This window comes from Molothrus ater, chromosome 9 (genome assembly GCF_012460135.2).
Source record: "Molothrus ater isolate BHLD 08-10-18 breed brown headed cowbird chromosome 9, BPBGC_Mater_1.1, whole genome shotgun sequence".
Lineage (NCBI taxonomy): Eukaryota > Metazoa > Chordata > Aves > Passeriformes > Icteridae > Molothrus > Molothrus ater.
In genome coordinates this window covers 2,874,119-2,892,646 of record NC_050486.2, presented here as the reverse complement: position 1 = coordinate 2,892,646, position 18,528 = coordinate 2,874,119, and the positions used below count along the sequence as shown (strand labels likewise).

General features: G+C 45.1%; 1 protein-coding gene across 1 annotated transcript; it reads right to left on the bottom strand.

The window, feature by feature from the left end:
* Positions 1-3,301: 3,301 nt before the first annotated feature.
* On the bottom strand, positions 3,302-7,874 carry RNASEL (ribonuclease L). The gene is made up of 6 exons (XM_036388141.1): positions 6,440-7,874; positions 5,553-5,641; positions 4,437-4,627; positions 4,204-4,324; positions 3,792-3,913; positions 3,302-3,437 (listed from the first exon to the last, which is right to left on the bottom strand). Exons 1-6 carry the CDS (start codon positions 7,872-7,874, stop codon positions 3,302-3,304), a joined length of 2,094 nt encoding a protein of 697 aa, XP_036244034.1.
* Between the last annotated feature and the right edge of the window lie 10,654 nt (positions 7,875-18,528).

The window sequence follows — 18,528 nt, the reverse complement described above, 5'->3', positions numbered from 1 at the left end:
GGCCTTAATTCTCGCCAGGTGAAACTGAGTCAAAGTGACTTTGCCAAGTCACCAGGAAGCTGCAGAAACCACACATATTCTTTGGACCTTGTGAAGAAAGGACCACAACCTTTATCAGTTTGTCAGAGGCAAGCTCTCAGCTTTGTCATTTTGAGCTATTTTTAACCACTTTTTGATCCCAGATCCTAGAAGAATGCATCCTGGGAATAACACCAGGTGCATTGGAAGGCAGAGGACAACAGGTTTCATATTTATCACTTCTGATTATCAACACTTTGCCTCTGGAGGATCAAAAATACCCAAACCCAAGAACATTTATTTAACTGAAGGGCCTGGGAAGCTGATACCATTCCTACAACACAAAATGTGACCAACTCTCAGAACTGCTGTGCTGGAAGTTGATTTTGCCCTGAAAGCTTTCAGCCCCAAAACCTTGCTGTGTTTTTATGAGCTTTTCACCAACGCTCCTGAGCCCAGCTGAGCCCAGGCTCTCTAAGGCCTCACAGATGTGCCTGAAGCTCAGCACAGCAAAACCAAAGCCTAAGAACAGCCTTCACTGCACTGCCTCTGTGGGCTGCTTTGTGGGTTTGTTTCTCAGAGCAGCAGATGAGCCACGGGGAGCTGGGAGCATCCCTGTGCACACAAGCATCTACATCCTCAGCATGCCAGAGCCAGGAGAGGCAGCACCTGAGCCCATCACTGGGCTCAGCCAGCTGTCCTGGGGAGCCCCAGCAGAGGAGAAAGGCAGAGGCACGGCAAATGCAGGCAGGAGAGCAGGGCAATGGAGCGTGTGGGCTCAAATCACAGCCCTGAGGCAAAGGCAGCACCTCTCACATGGCCATTGATGCTGGCACAGCTCACAGCACTAATTCTGGCAGCTGGTTCTGCCCCCAGCTCCCCAGGGCTCCTCCATGGGGCTGTGCCCCAGACATTGCCACAGCACCAGCTGCAGCACTGCCCAGCAGTTTTCCATCCTGCCCGGTGTCTCACTGGCCCATCCTCCTGGCAGAGGCAGCCTGGTGTTTTTTACAGAATCACAGAATCACTGGGTTGGGAGAGACCTCCAAGATCATCAAATCCAACCCAGCCCCAACAGCTCAACTCAACCCTGGCACCCAGTGCCACATCCAGGCTTTGTTAAACACACCCAGGGATGGGGACTCCACCACCCAGACCATTCCGGAACTTTATCACCCTTTCTATAAAAAACTTCTTCCCAATATCCAACCTATATTTCCCTTGGTGCAGCTTGAGGCTGTGGCCTGTGGTTCTTTCAGCACTGCCTGCAGAAAGAGCCCAACAGCTTTGCTCAAACTCCTCAAGCCATAACCACCTTGTTGGGGTGAAGAAAAGGCTCCTCCCAGCATGCCTTGCTGTGATATGCAGATTTAATGTATCCCATTGGCCCTTCCACCCCTGTGCCCTCATCCCATTGGCCCTGGTGTTCTGCTCCACCCCTCAAAATCCATATATAAACCCCTGCTTTCCCCGTTTGAGTAGCTCTTTACCTGTTGACTCTTGTGATGAAGAGGCTCAATAAAAGTCTCTTTGGAACCCCACAGGAAGAGCTGAAATGACCTGGAGTGAGCACAGATGTGCCTGTTCCATCAAGGTGTTTTTTCTAAGAAGCTTCTTCAGGAAAGCTGTGGCACTGATGCTCCAGGAGCAGTCTGCTCTGTAGATACTGTGCTTGGATCAGCTTTCTTCTCTGATACCAGAACAGAGCACAGGAACAATCCCTGGAAATTCTTCCCAGCAGCCAGATCACCCCAGAGAGATAAATCACAGCCTGGCTGGGTTTAGTCCCTGCTCTGTTTTGAGGCTGCCTGTTGTGTAACAGCAGGAACAACAAAATCTTGTGCCAGCTCTTAGTGCCTCCCCAGCCAGGGTGCCCTCTTGCACCTGCCTGCTACCACAGCAGGATTCTCCCCTCAGTGACATGGGGACAGCAATGAAATCACCACATCCCTTAAAATGTAGCTCAGGTGCTGTTCTTGAAGGGTTTCAGTTGGGATGGATTCTATGTAGGACCAAAATAAAGAGTAGATTTTCCCACAAGGGAAAATGCTGATCAAAACAGGGCCCTGACATTATTTTTTCACACTGGGAAAATATGCAGTGATGTTTAAAGCATGTCAATGAAATATTTGTATGGGTCTCTTTTAAACACAGCATATTTTGTAGATGACAATGACAAAAAGAAATCATAGTAGAAAACTCACTCACTTCTCACCATTAAGGTAAGTGCCTCAGCCACAGTGCAGGCTCATATGCCCATCCTGACCCAGCCCTTCAGTGGAACAGCACAGTGAGGGTAGAAGTTGCAAAGGTCCCAGAAAGCAGGAAATGTGGCATTTTACAGGGGGCTGGAGGAGCCCAGCCCATGGCCTCCCTTCTCTTCATGCAAGAGCAGAAATGCTGCCATGGCCCAGGGCACCCCATAGCCCCTGCTCCCCCCACTGCTGAGACCTGAGCACGCATCTCTGGGTGTCCTCCTGCCTTCTGGGCATGAGAAACACACACTGAGCAAGAAAACAAAAAAAGAGCAGGGAGGAAAGGTAAAAAAAAAACAAAAATACTGGTGCAAGAGGAGCCAGCATTCTCCAGGCTGCATTTTCTCACCAACAGCTGCGTAGTCAAACTTTCAGAATGTATTTAAGAGGTTCCCAGGAGCCTCAGAAGGACCTTTGCTCCAATGCAGGAGCACTGATGCAGCTGGTGGTTTGACAGTGCTGCAGAACCTCTCTTCATGTGCAGAGGGGATGGGGGAACCTCCTTTCTAAAAGAGCGTGGAGTCAGTTTTCTAGTCAAGTTTATTTCAACTTTATTTCTGCGTGGGGTCATTGAAAGAACAACGATTGGAGTTTGGGAAAAAAAAAACCACCAAAAAAGCACCCCCAAAACAAACAAACAAACAAGCAAACAAAAAAACCAAAAAATGAACAAACCACCAAACAAAAACAAACAAACAAACAAACACAAAAAACCCCACAAAAAACCAAACCAAAAAAAAAGAAACACAAAAAAACCCACAAAAAATCAACCTTTTCAACACCTAAAAAATATTTCCATAAGCAACATACAATAACAGAGCAAATCAGAGCACCCAAAGCTCATGGTTGTTACACCAAACTCCTTGGAATCTTTCCTAATTCAAGTCCTCCATACTCCACACTCCTACAGAGTATGGGTGTGCTTTATCCCATCTCCTTACCCACATCTTCAGCTCTTTTTGAGGTGAATAAATAAGCAATAAAAGGAGTGATGGTGGATCAGACATGGGCCAGGAGGCAGTGACATCCTACAGAGGAGGCTCCTGGAAGTCTGCGAGGTGGCTGTACCTGGGGTTCTGCCGTAAGCTGTTGTACACATACATGGTGAGTTCTGGGAAAGCCTCCAGGAAATACTCAGCATAGTCTTTTATTTTGTTGGTGATCCTTAAAGAGAACAAAAGCAAACAGGATTTTTAAAGCCTGTCCAAGGGGAGGATGTCCTTGCAGAGAAAAAGCCATTTTATAGAGGCTTTCTGATAACTTGGAGAGGTTTCCTAGAAATCCCAGAGCTGCAACTTTTCTACTCCTCAATCCTTTTTCTTTTTTTTTTTTTTTTTTGGCTATTCCTCCAACACCTCCATCTGTCTTTCACTTTCATCTTGGGTAGATCTCTCAGGCACGTGGTGGGGATTCTTGGGCTTGTCCTGGGCAAAGACAGGACTTGGTCATCCTTGTGGGTCCTCTCCAACTCAGGATATTCTCTGAGTCTATGGCAGAGGCAAGGATGAGAACACTTACTTTTCATCTTTGTGTTCATCCATGTTTCTCATGAGCCTCAGGAGTTGGGTGACATCATTTCCATATTTGGTAGGTTTTGCATTCCTGGGTTTTTCCATGGCATGTAAAATATCTTTGTCAATCTGAGAGAAAGCACACAGATTATTCCCTGCCTTTCACACCCTACAAGAACCAATAGACTTTGAAGGTTTGCCAGCCAATTTGAGAATTATCAACCCCTTTTATCAGCCCAGTTAGCAGAGCTCCCTTTAGCATCAACATCTTCTGACTACATGCCTTCGACTGAATTGTTTTTTCCAGTTGTCTGTATTTTGTGGGGGGCTACTTTTTCCAGTTCCATTTTTAAACATTCAGAAAATCTGCCTGAATGTCCAGCTCAAACCTGATACCAACCCAAATTGAAGAGGATTACCGTTTTGGTCCACTGTGGATAAGGAAAAGCTTTCTTAGTGGCATTAGGATCTTGAAAAATACTTTTTTTGTTTCGGTCATCTTTGATTTTATTCCATACACTCTTCAGGAAGTTGAACCTGCTGTGGGATGAGAAGCTTCATTAGCTGCAGTGGGATCTCCCAGTGGGATTTCCCAGCACTACAGGCAATTCCCATAGCAAGATTCCACCTCCTTTGTACTCCCAGGCCTTACCTCTGATTGCTCCAGAAATAGGGATGTTTGCTCAACCCTTCCAAGCCTCGTTCATCAGGAGAGAACAGGCTTTGTACCAGGTCCAGAGCCTCCATGTAATCTGGGGAATTACGAGCCAAATCCTCAATCCCAACTTGCTGGAGGGGTTTCCTACCCCCTATTAAAATGTAGAGCACGAGCCTGCCCAGGGCCTGCAAAGAGACATCAATGCTCCTGTGCCACCGGCACCCAGACTCAGCCTATGGAAGAGGACTCGTGTCCCCAAACCCTGCAGGGGCCCAGAAGTATAAAATACACACCTGTTGGAACCCTGGTCACTGAGAATTTGAGACTTTCTGTGCTGACAGGCACTGACCCCCAGGAGAACACAGCATTTGACCTGAGGCCGTGGAGAAGGCTTCCAAAATTGAATGATAGAACTGAGATTGTGGGTGTGGAGTTTGATTAAAAGTGTGTAATATCACATGGTGGAAAACTTAGAGTTTGAGTTTTAGACTATAGTAATATATATAAAGTAAGATGGAAGTTTTAGGGCCATGGCTGGTCCTTCTGCTTCACCTTCGTCTCCGTGGGTTTGGGTGGTTTTGTGTAATTGGATAAAAAAGTCCACATTGTGGCCTACAGGTGGTTGGGTTAAAAGTAAAAATAATTAAAAGTGGGTTGGGTCATTGGGTTAAAAGTAAAAATAATTTAGGTGTCACTTCTTAGTTGGACAGTTTATCCTTAAAAGGCTTTGTAGAGAGAGAGAGACATGGTTCCATTTTCAGTTTGTTAGAGTGAAGTGCTGTAGAGCTCACGGTTTGTGAGACTGCAATATAGATAAGAACTAATAAATATCTGAGTCCCAACAAGAAATACCATCTCACACATTTCATCCCAACCCTGGCAAAAAGTTAAGACTCAACACACCCAACACAAACCTTGAAGCTGTGTGCACCAGGACAGAGGAGATGGGCATCCAAACCAACATCCCTCTTATGCAACATCTGTCACTACACTGATTTCCCCACAAATCAAAGCATTTTCTAGCTGGGAATGTAAAAAGCCTTTCCCTAGGACCCACAGTTACAGAGCACCCAACATTTTAAACCATAGGTTGGTTCACAAAGAACTTACCTGTAAATCTGACTTGACAAGTTCTTCTTGGCCTTCAATCAATCCTCTTTTATTACCAAAGTCCGCCAAGTAAATTTTGCCACCTAAATCTGGGGAAGTAAGAGAAATTGTTAGCAAATAAAGGTGGCAAACCTTCATTTGGTCCATTGCTGAATTCTGGATGGCCCCTTCTTTAAGAAACAGTTTCTGGAGGCATCTGTGATGGGTTGGTCTGACTGCAGAGCCCTGGAGAGGCAGGCAGAACTAATGGGATGTGTAAGCTTGTTCTCTCTGTGAACCTGTCTGTACCTATTTAAAGAGGAGATCTGTCACAGACATGTTTTATGAAAAATCCTCTCCTTAGGATCTTTTCTCCTGAGAAGCCGAGAGGCCTCGGAAACAAAATGTAACCAATGGTTATCTGCTGCTGTGGAATGCAACAGGTGCATCTGGGACTGGTCTCATGTGGTTGTTTCTAATTAATGGCCAATCACAGTCAGCTGGCTCAGACTCTCTGGTCAGTCACAAGATTTTATTATCATTCCATTCCTTTCCTTTCAAGCCTTCTGATGAAATCCTTTCTTCTATTCTTTTAGTATAGTTTTAATATAATATATATCAAAAAATAATAAATCAGCCTTGTGAAATCTGGAGTCAAGATCCTCATCTCTTCCCTCATCCTGGGACCCCTGTGAACAGCGCCACAGAGATCTAAAGCCACCCCCTTCAGCACAAAGACATCTCTACTTTTACAGACAGCTGTGAGGCACCTTCTTCTCTAAACTTCAGGGAGAGCAAAATTGCTCTCCCTGAAGTTTAGAGAAAACATAAAGAAATGAAATGAAAGACATAAAGAAATGAAAACATAAAGAAAGCAAAACGAAAACATAAGGAAATCAAAACGTAACCTATTACGAAGTTCCTGGGCTGTAGATCCTGGTGAGCAAATCCGAGGGAGTGCAGCTCTCTCAGTGCCTGGAAGATGATCTTCAGAGCAGCTTTGTAATCCTTCTGGCCTTCAGGGTCCTGCAGGTGCTCCTGGAGGTTTTTCTCCCAGAGTGGGAAGCACAAGTACATGCAGCCTTTTTCCTTCTCGCACTGGAAGAGCTTCAGCAGATGTTCGCTGTGAGAACATTTTTCAAGGAACTCTTTCTCTCTGTTACCCTCTTCACTGCGGGTTATTTGCACTGCCACCTCTGTCCCTCCGTGGAGCCCGAGGTAGAAGCCATCCTGAATTTTCTGCTGGATGTATGGAAATGTCTTCAGTTTGCCAATCATGGGGCGATACATTTGATCCAGGTTTTTCAGCTGGGCCCTCCAGCGTTTGCTGTGTGGCTCCCATGCTCTGGGGGTCTCTGGAACAAACCTGACCTCGTGCTCACGAAGAAGGTTTTCCATCCTGGGAGTACGATTCCTCCTGGCAATAGCAATCAGGTTCCCACGGTCCGTCCTCGCTCCCTTTTCACACAACAACTTTGCTATTCTGCAATCATTTTTCTCCACAGCCACCATCAGGGCTGTGTTGCCTTCCTCATCTGCATCATCAATATCTATCTCATCCTTCTCCAGCAGAGCTGTCACCAGCTCCAGGCTCTGCATTTCAACAGCCAGGATGAGGGCAGTTTTCCCACATTCATCTTTGCTCTTCACATCCACACCGTGCTCCAGCAGGAAGTTAACTATGGGCACAGGTGACTCATGCTTTCTTTTGCCTGAAGCCTCCTTTAGGGCGTGGATCAGGGCATTCCTGTCTCTGTTGTCACAGATGTTCACATCAGCCCCCATCTCCTGGAGCAGGATTTTCACAGCCGAGAACTGGCGCTCCCTGCAAGCGTCCATCAGTGCTGTGGCCCCTCCTTTGTGCAGCTTGGCTTTCTCCTCGCTGGGCTCCCTCCTCAAATTCACCTTTGCCCCTCTGCTGTAGAGGAACCTCAAGGCTTCCTCCATCCCGTACCATGCAGCCTCCATGAAGGCTGTGAAGCCATTGATGTCCTGCTCGTTGATGTCTGAGCCCTGCTCCAGGAGGAGCTCCAGGACCTGCACGTTCCCTGCAATCCCTGCCTCAATAAAGGCAGTGCCCCCATTGTCCTTCCTGGCATGCACAGAAGCTCCTCTGGCCAGCAGAAGCCGGACCAGCTCCTCCTCATTGATTCTCACTGCAGTCTGCAGGGGTGTCCAGCCACTGTCTACCTTGGAATTCACATCTGCCCCTTGCTCCAGCAGCTCCAGCACAGCTGTTTTGTCCTTGTTAGACACAGCATCATTTAGCTCTGAGTTAAGGACTTCTGCTGTCTTCATCCTGGGAGGGGTGGAGGTCTCCTGGTTGTGAGCTGGGGACTCCATGGTGCTCAGAGGGAGGGCTCTGGGCCCACCACCAGAAGGAGGGAGAGGTGTGATGGTCACAGGGAGGGCTCTGGGCTCACCACCAGAAGGATGAGAGAGGTGGGATGGTCACAGGGAGGGCTCTGGGCTCACCACCAGAAGGAGGGAGAGGTCCAGGGCTCAGTGCTTTCAGAGTAGGGCATGTGCCAGGCGTGGCCATCGAACACTGGGGGCACTTTTGAGGGCTCTGTGGTCTTCACCTGATTAATGAACAGAAAATGCTGTTTCATTAGGCTGTGAAAGCTCACCATTTACACTCCATATGTCCTGTGAGAGGGGCAGCTGAGGACAGCAGTGCCAGTGCCAGTGCCAGCTGGGAGAGCCAAGGCCTGGAGAGAAGCACAGCTTTAGCACTGATGGACCCCTTGTTTCCTTGCCTGGCCCCAGCCCCTCTCACAGCCCCCCTCCCACAGGTGTCCCTGCTGCTTTTGCTGTAAATTCATCTCACACTCATCCCAGGTTACCCAATAAGCCATCAGTGTCAGGTGGAGATGGGCATTCCCCTTCAGTTTTGGCTGGCAGCCACACACAGTCCTGACTGCCCCTGATCCAACACCTGCAGTGAGACAGAAATCCTTAATCCCTCCTGCTTCTACAGACCAGGAGGAGACCCCACCTGACAGGAAGCCTCTCCTAAGCTTTTCACCATGTTAGGAGATTGATCAGGTAGGGCTTAATTTGCCTTTTTCTGTGTGGTGTCTAGAAAAAGTGGAGCTCCAATACCCATTTTCTGATCAGCACTTTCAGGAGTTACTGCCTGACAAGCTGAACCGGAAATAAATTACCTAAACAAATCAGGAAAGGGATAGAGAAGTCTTAAGTTATAAAAGCAAAGTATAAATTTACATGAATTTACCCTCAGGAAAGCCAAAGATTGGTTATTGGATGGTTTCTATCCCCTGACCAAGGAATAAACACAGAATTTCAAGAAACAAATACAGTATTTCATTGATTCCGATGCTTTTCATTTTCTTGTATTAATTTCTATACCTTTAGCCACACATTAAAAAAAAAAAACAGAAGTTACTTTCCTGGCCAGAAAAGCAGCACAGCATCCCCTGGGCACAGTGGGGCTGAAGTTCCTCACCTCTGTCAGGACAGCAGAACCCTGGGGAGGAGGAAGAGAGGGGCTGAGCACCTTCCTCCTCCTCCTCTGAGCAGCAGAGTCACAAGATCTGCACTCCCGGAAATGTTTCAATATTTCTATCCCCGCCCCACTGACTTTTGACCATGCCTGGGTGTCCTCACGTGTCACCCAGCCCTGCCTGCTGCCACCCACAATGACACAGCCACCAAGGTGTCCCCAAATATGTGCTGGCCCTGCCAGGAGGATGCTGGGGTTCTGGGGGAGGTGCATGCAGGAAAGTAAATTTTTTTTTTTAGGTATAGAAATTAATACAAGGAAATGAAATGCATCGAAATCAATGAAATACCATGTTTATTTCTTGAAATTCTAGGAATTTTGTGTTATTTCCTGCTTGGCAGGGAAATAAACCATCCAGAAACCAATCTTTGGCTTTCCTCGGGGTAAATTCATGTAATTGGTGCCTTTTTTTCAGCATGCAGCAGAGAAATCATGAGCCAAGTGCTCTCCCCCTGCACCCAGACCCTGCTCAGAAACATCTGCTCAGCAGTGCTTCAGGAGCTGAAGGCCTGGAGGCATTGAGTGCATCAGGGCTGTGGATTTGTGGGGGCATTTGGGGTTTCATTTTAACCTTTTCCTCACTGTGAAAAATGCGTATTTTATGATTGCCTTTCTGCAAATATTAAAATGAATATTATATGTGTTGTGTTAGAAAGTCATGCTGTACTCATTTTCTTAATTAGTGTGTTAAATACAGTTTTAGGTTATAACATAATGTTAAAATAGAAACTATGCTGTGTAAGATATTTTTTTAAAGAAAGGAGTCGGACTGAGATAGCAGCCACAGGACACCTGAATCTTTCAGAGAAAGAGAATTTATTGCTCCATTATCAGAAGAAATGAACTTCTTCCTGCCTCGCTCAGCCCTGGAGACACCATCAGCATTCAGAAGAAGAAGCTGACACTGGCCAGACAGAATCCTGCGTTTGAATGGAATTTATGCATCATGGATGAGGTGTATGAATATGCAACAGGCTGTTGCTTTTAAGGGTTAATCCTCTGTTAACGTGGGTCCTTTTTCGGGCTTATTTTGCCCAGAAAAAGGTACCTGGACTGTCTGTAACTATTTGTTTCTATTGTCTCACATTGTCCTAATCCAAATTGTCCAAATTATTATTACTCTAATTATATTGCTATTTTTATAACCATTTTATTATCCTTAAGCTTTTAAAATTTTAAAAACAAGTGATTGGCATTTTTCACACTCACCTTTTTGGCAAATCCATCCATGTGAGGGGATTAAGTGCTGCTAAATGACGCCCAGGGAGTCGCTGAGCTGCAGATATGTGGGTTCCTCCCTGGCATTACCCTGGCACCCTGCCCCTGGTAGGCAGCTCTGTGTAAACACCCAGCCTGCCCCTCCAGGCCCTCCTTATCTGCCTGGAAAGCCTGTGCAGCAAACACACAGGAAGAGCCCAGGCTCTGGTGATGGCCCACCCAGTTTCCTTTGTGGTGGTACCAGCTGTGGGTTTCTCTGAGTCTGGATTGAAGGCACTTGAGATGATAGTTCATGTTCAGACTCAGGTGTTTATTATTTCTTATCAGTGAAACAGTCTCACTACTGTGAGTTCAGCAACTTTTCAGTAGAAGGCACAAAATGGCCAACAATCTCTTGGTACAAGGTCTCCTAAGATTAATCTATCCTATTAAGAGCTGACACCTGGATTATTTTCCCAATAACTGATCCCAAAGAGCCCACAATGAGGACTTTTCTGCCCAATTGCAAAATGCCACCCAAACCCATGAAGGAGGAGGAAGAAGAAGCATGAAGAAGAAACACAGGACAGCACCCTGTGTCCTCCATCTTGCTTCCATCCATAACACACTAAAAATCCCAAAACCTCAATTTCTCACCAAGTGACACACCTACACTGCTCTCTACAATCTATTTCACACTTTTGTGGATTCCAGTCTATCTTGAAGTCTGGGAAACTTTCTCCATGAATGAGGGTCAGAGTCAGTGCTGCCCTGGGGGTCAGGGCACCCCAGAGCAGACAGAGAATTATTCCCAGTGCCCTGGGTTTCCACATCCTTCACTGCCCTGTAAGATGAGATGAGCTCAGCAGAGCCTGTGCAGCTCCCCCAGGCACCTCCACTGCACTGTGCCAGCAGCAGGATGCAGCTCACACCTGAAATCAGGCTGGAATTGTATCCATCAAATCATCCCCGACTTTCCCTGGTGCCTGGGCACATGCACAAACTGGGAATCTGCATTTGGACATGGAGACATGGCCTGATACAGGCACAAGGGCAGGGAAAAGCCCTGAAAGGGCAGGGTGGACTTTGGCTGGCTGGGGAAGAGCTTTTAAGGTAGACAAGTACTTTTGGATTAAAATTTGGCTCTTCTGCCATGTGAATTTTGCAAAGCTCAGCCAAGGTAATGGTTTTTAAAGGTAAATAGATAATTAGAAGGTCTTGGCTTGTTCCAGTCAGCAGTCTTGCTTTGGCTCTCATTGTAATTTATCATCTCTATAATTGTAAAAACTGTTTTTGGAGACTGCAATTGTGCAGAGCCCAGTGTAAGGAGGGGATGATTGGGGGAATCCATAAAATCAGAGGGTTTTGTGAAAGCTGCAAAAGGCACACCAGAAAAAAATACATTTGGCCCCAGACTAGCACTGTGGAAGGACTTTGGCTGGGTGGGGAAGAGCTTTTAAGGTAGACAACCACTTTTGGATTAAAATTTGGCATTTCTGCCATTTGAATTTTGCAAAGCTCAGCCAAGGTAATAGTTTTTTAAAGGTAAATAGATAATTAGAAGGTCTTGGCTTGTTATAGTCAGCAATCTCGTTTTGGCTCTCATTATAATTTGAGTGATCATCTCTATAATTGTAAAAACTGTTTCTGGAGTCTGCAATTGTGCAGAGCCCAGTGTAAGGAGGGGATGATGTGTGGGACTAAAAGAGAGGCGTCCCATCTCTGGGTGCAGCCCTGTGTGTGTTTTCTGTGTATATCCCACTCCCTTGCTCACATCTCCACGCCAGCTCTCACCAAACTCTGCCTCTGCAGGAGTCACATCCCGGTACCTCATTGGGCATCCTGCTTCCCTCAGCATCCACAGGCTCTGGGAACATCCCACGGTCTCTGCATGGAATTCTGCAGGGTTTGTGCTGCCACAGGAGGCCTTGACACAGCCCCAAAGGGACAGAGACTGTGCAAACTCAGGGGCAGTCTCCAGTCTGTCCCACGGCTCTCTGGATCTCATTTGAATTCACAGCAAGAATCTCTCCCAGTTTGACCAGGGCTGTGGCTGCAGCTGCTGGTGCTCAAGTAGCCATTTTCAGGCTGCAAAGTAGACAAACAACCACAGCAAGGGCATATTTCGGCTTCAAAGCCAGTAAAGACATCCAAAAAAAGCCAAAAGGCATTAAAAAAAAGGCCAATATAACAACATCACATCACCCACCCCCCCGAGTACAAGAGCCTTCTTCAGCTTGCTGGTTTAATTAAAATCATTTATTATCTTATGGTGGGAAGATGAAAATCCCTAGGATGGTAGGAATCCAAACCCTACAGTGGTGGGAATGAGGTGTTTGCAACCAGCAGGGCTGTGGCAGGGGTGTCCTGTGCCTGCATCCAGTGAAGAAGGGTTTGCTGCCAGTGCTTTCCTGATCCAAATTGTTTTTCACAGAGCCGTAAGTTTGAACTCTGAGTCCCTGCAACAGGCAGTTTCCAGGGAATGAAAGGGTCTCCAAGGAGTAACAGAGCTCCTCTCCACCATCACCATTCTGTAGTCTCTGGGTTATGGAGTTCCTGCTGTATTTTTGTACATCTGCACAGTCATTATTTGCCCCCACGCACCCAGGGACTCAGGAGATGAGCTGCTGAGACACAGACAGCAGGGAAATCAAGGGCACAGCTAAACAAATCTCCCTTTTCCTCCATTCTGATGGACTCACACCCATTTTTGCATCCCTTCCCCTGAGATGACATCTCCCGAGAATCCTTGTCCTCCCAGCAGCCACAAATAGACACAGACCAAAATGTGGCAACAAAAACTGCCTGCCAAGGGCAAAATCATTTTTTAAAGGAGCTATGAATAGTAGGATGAGGTTTTTTCTTCATGTTCCCTTCATGTGCTTTCCTATTATATTTCCAAGTGGGAATATCCCAGGGTTTATGTGCTTGGCCGTGCTGATGTGACTCTCAGTGCTGGAACACAACCCTGGAAAATAATCCACAGAAGGATGGCAGGTGATGCTACCCATGGAGGAGCATCAGCCACTTCTCACAGAATCATTTAGCTTTGGGAAAGACCTCCAAAGTCATTGAGTCCAACCTCCATGGTCATTGAGTCCAACCATCATCCATCATTGCCAAGTCCAGCATTGAACCACATCCCCCATATCTATGCCTTTTCTGGAGTATTTTTACCTTTTTTAAACTTCATTTTTTAGTTTTTTTGGTCTACTGCTCAATCCTCATCACCACCAAAAAAGAATTTTTAGCCAGCAGGGAAGGAGAGGTGAGGGCAACAAGGAGGCAGGTAGGGACCTCACCAAGCAGGGCAGCACATCCCAGTCCCTGGGCAAAGAGAGCAGGGCAGAGGCATTTAAAACAGCCCAGAGCAGCCAAAACAGGTCAGAAAAGGAGTGAGGCTGAGCTTAGATGCCTTTCCCAAGGAGAGCAGGTGGATCTCCAGCAGGATTTCTCCCAGCTGTTCCTCATCCCCATCCTTCCCCCAGGCTGTGGCTGTGCCATGCCCCAGGCTCCCCTCCAGCACAGGCAGCCCAGCCCTGGGGAGGCAGGAGGGCTGGTGGATTAAGCCCTTTTCTGACCCAGAGATGGGGCAACTGAGAGGAATTTTAAAGACTTTTATTCCATTTTCAGTCTCATGAGAAGGGTGAGACAATACAGGTGTTACAATTCACACCATCACAATCAGAAGCCAATTATTTCTTAATTACAATGCACTATAAGCGTTTCTTGGCCTATCAGCTTTAGGGTCTCCAAGGAGTAATATATTAGAGTAATATATTATTATATTAGAGCATTATATTATTAGATATTAATATATAATAATAAATATATATAATATATTATAAAATATATATTGTATATAATAATTTTATCCCCTTCAAGGCTTTTATAATAATATATATATATAAAATATATAATATATATTATATATATTAATATATAATAATATATTAGAGTAATATATTATTACTCTAATTATATTGCTATTTTTACCATGCTGTAAATGCCTTAAAGCCAATTATCTAAAATTACCCCTTGTGGGTCCTACTACAATGCATCTTTCATAGTTCTATTTCTCCAAAGTATCCAGTCTTATTTACAAAACCATCCTTTAAAACTTGTTTCTTGTTCCATTTCTCTCTCAATGTCCGTCCTATTCCCTGGCATTTCAAAATCAGCATGCTTTATCTCAAGGTTTGCATTCAGATGCACACTATGTGAACATTCTGTCAAGAATTTTCTACAAATCCACGTTGGCTGCAGACCCCAGCACTGCCCTTGGTGCCCCAGCAGCAGCAGAGAGCAAGAAAATCACCTCTCATCGTTCCTCAGCTCCCGAGGCAGCCCAAGGGCACAAATCCTTGAGTGCAGCTGGGGTGGATTGGCAGCCTTGGCATTCAGCTGCCTGCCCAGGGCAGGGGGAGCACATCACTCATCAGCTGTGAGTGCTGGCACCTCGTTCAGGCAAAGGCCTTGCAGAGGGAGCTGCAGAGGATGGCATCCAGCTGCTCCCTCCCTGCTGCCTGCCCCGGGGCTGGCAGAGCTCTGCAAGACACGAGAGAGACGTTTGGCGTGCTTGGAATGGCTCAGTGCATCCCCTCTGCTGCTGAGCTTCCTCCAAAAACATACCCAGATAGCATCTTACAGCAGGCCTTTCTGGAAAAAGAGAAGAAAATAATGGATGTACACCCATGCAGCTGAGCTCCCTCCAGAAACATACCCAGATAGCATCTTACAGCCTTCCTTCATGGCCTTTCTCTAAAAAGAGAAATAAATCATGACTACACCCATGTAGCTGAGCTTCCTCCAAAAACATACCCAGGTAACATTTTACATCAGGCCTTTCTTGAAAAAGAGAAGTAAATCATGAATGTGCATACATGCAGCTGAGCTTCCCCAAAAAAACATATCCAAATAGCATCTTACAGCCTTCCTTCATGGCCTTTCTCTAAAAAGAGAAGTAAATCATGACTGTACACACATGTAGCTGAGCTTCCTCCAAAACCATACCCAGATAACATTTCACTGTTCCTTCACAGCCTCTCTCTAAAAAGAGAAATAAATAACGGGTGAATACCCATGCAGCTGAGCCTTCTCCAGAAACATATCCAGATAACATTTTACAGCCTCATGGCCCTTCTTTAAAATGAGCAATAAATAATGAATTTACACACATGTAGCTGAGCTTCCTCCAAAAACACACCCAGATAACATTTCACAGCATTCCTTCATGGCCTTTCTTTAAAATGAGAAATAAATAATGAATTTACACACATGTAGCTGAGCTCCCTCCAAAAACATATCCAAATAACATTTTACAGTGTTCCTTCACAGTCTTTCTTTAAAATGAGAAAAAAAATCACAGATACACACACACGCAGCCTGCTGCCACACGTGTGTATCCACGGAAAATGAAAAGCTCAGAATTCCTGCACTTAAATATCTGCACATCCACCGGGCTAAATCCTCATCCTAGTGCACTCCTGCATCCCCATCCATGTCCTAGGAGCACCCCAAAGCTGCCTGGTCCCACTGGAGCAGGGATCTTCTGGCTGCTGGGAATGCTCCAGCTCCCAGGGCATGGGGAAACAGCTTTGTTTTAATTTTTTTTTTTTTTCCACCAAATAAATCCACTCCTCCCCATCCTGGCTCATGGAAAGCTGGCCCAGGAGCAAGTTTGTGTTCACAGCCTAGGGGCAGGGCAGCGCCAGCCCCATGGTGGAGCTCAAATCCCCTCAGCTGCTTCCAAATTTGCAGCCTCCTCCCTGGGAAACTTCAGCCTGGCTTTATTTGAGTGACCACAGCTGGATGAGGAAAGCTTTGGCTCCAATGTCTCAAATGTGGTTTTGTGGGTTGGGTTTTTTTTTTTTTATCCCCTCTCTGAGGCTTTAAGGTTTTGTTGTATGAGCACTGGGTTTTGGCAGCAGGCATAGCTGGCTTTTAGTGACTGGGTTTTCTCTTTGGGAAGCAGCTCAGAGGAAACTGGGCTGCAAATGGGATTGTCCAGGATCAGCTGTGGGGTCTAAGAGCTGCCACCGAGGCTGAGGCTCAGCTTGGGCCATGGATGATGCAGCAAAAATGGACACAGCCTCACATTTCCTTCTAAAGAAAGCTCAAAAAGCTTTTAATTCTATATTTTTATCAATTCTTTTTTAAAAATTTAATTATACATTTTATTTTAATAATTTAATTTTAATTAATACCTTTTTATTTTATTTTTATTTTTAAATAATTTGATTTTTAATTAATTTTCTTATTTTCTTATTTTTATTTTTAAATAATATAATTTTAAATTTATCTTCTTATTTTTATTTCTACATCATTTATTTAAAATTAATTTTATTACTTTTTTAAATGGAGAATCAGTTTTAAATTAACTTCAAGGTGTGCAAGACAAAGTCTTCAAATTTTTCATTCAGAAGCTGCAGGTTTTTTTTAAAAAAAAGGCAACAACAACATCATTTTTTGATTCTGGCTGCTTCTAGTCTGCCTTACTGCTCTCTTTCCTGACAAGTAATTTAAATATTTCCTGGCTACTTTCCATCTCATTTCTTCCCTCTGACATGGACAAAGATCAGATAGAGATGCAAACTGCTATGATCCCAAATCACCTGGCTTGTAGGACAAGGCCATGCTTAATTTAAAAGGAAATGAGAGGTGAGGGGGAGCTCAGCCTGCTTTCCTCTGGATGGGTGGGGATGGAGCAGAGTCCATGTGTTTTACAGTGCCTGCTGATCCTTGGCCCCTGCGTGGCTGTCACAGGGCTCAGGAGCTTCTGCTGCAGCTGCAGCTGCTTGGAAAATGCATTTGAGTGGCAGGGGTGGCTTGTGCTTGTGAAAAATGCATATTTTATGGTTGGCTTTTGGCAAATATTTAATGAATATTATATGGGTTATGTTGGAAAGTGATGCTGTATTCATTTTCTTAAGTAGTGTGCTAAATGTTTTTAGTTTTAGGTTATAACATAAGGTTAAAATAGAAACTATGCTATGTAAGATTTTTTGAAAGAAAGGACTTGCACCAGATAGCAGCCACAGGACACCTGAATCTTTCAGAGAAAAAGAATTTATTGCTCCATTATCAGAAGAAATGAACTTCTTCCTGCCTTTTTAAGTCATGAAGGCACCATCAGGATTGAGAGGAAGAAGCTGACACTGTCCAGACAGAATCCTGTGTTTGAATGGAATTTATGCATCATGGATGAGGTGTATGAATATGCATCAGGTTATTGCTTTTAAGGGTTAATCCTTTGTTAACGTGTGTCCTTTTTCAGGCTTATGGTGCCCAGAAAAAGGTACCTGGACTGTCTGTAACTCTTTGTTTCTATTGTCTCATATTGTCCTAATCCAAATTGTCCAAATTATTATTACTCTAATTATATTACTATTTTTACAACCATTTTATTATTCTTAAAGTTTTAAAATTTTAAAAACAAATAACTGGCATTTTTCACATGCTCCTAGTGACACCTTGGAATATGCACATTCTGAGTTATTCCCTGGGATTCCAGCTCCTCCTCATCAGCCCTCTCACACTCTGCTGATGCAGGCCAGTTAATTTTGGCTTCCAGAACATGCAATAAATAGAAAGAAGGCAACTGAAATAAAACTATTTTTCTGTTGGGTTTTTATTCCAAGCACTTCTTCGGGCTGCACTGGGCTGCTCCTCTCCAGCCCTGGGTGCTTCCATGGAAATCTCTTCCCATGCAAACTTCCCCTCCCCTCCCAGAGCATTTGAGGGAGCTGCTCAGACCTCACTCTGCACAGGAATAAGATTTTTTTTAACCTCTCTTATACCAGAGAGTTCCCCCCTTGTCAATTAATTCAGTCATCAGGTGTGTTACTGACAAAAATCAAGTATTTTTTATGTCAGTGACCCAAAAGCAGGGTTTTTCCCTGCATGCTCTCAATTTTATGGCATTTGTGGTTTTACTAATAGCAGATATTGGGAACTGCAGTGCTGTAAAGGGCTCAGAAATGATGAGCAATACAAGCAGCACTGCATACCCTGGCAGTTCATATATTGAAAGCTTCACTTCTGCTTTCATGCTTTCTATGAATCACTCCATTTTCTTTGATAAACCCAATACCACAAAGTTTTATGCCTCAAAAGTCTTCACCCTTCCTCTTCTGCTCTTGACACCATCACTTTTAAAGTGACTGGAAATGCCCCCTGAGTCACCCAACACAAGCAGCTTTGCAAAGTATCCAGAATTAGAATGTAAAATTTAATTGAAAGTCCACAACCAGAAAAATAAAGACCCAGCCCACG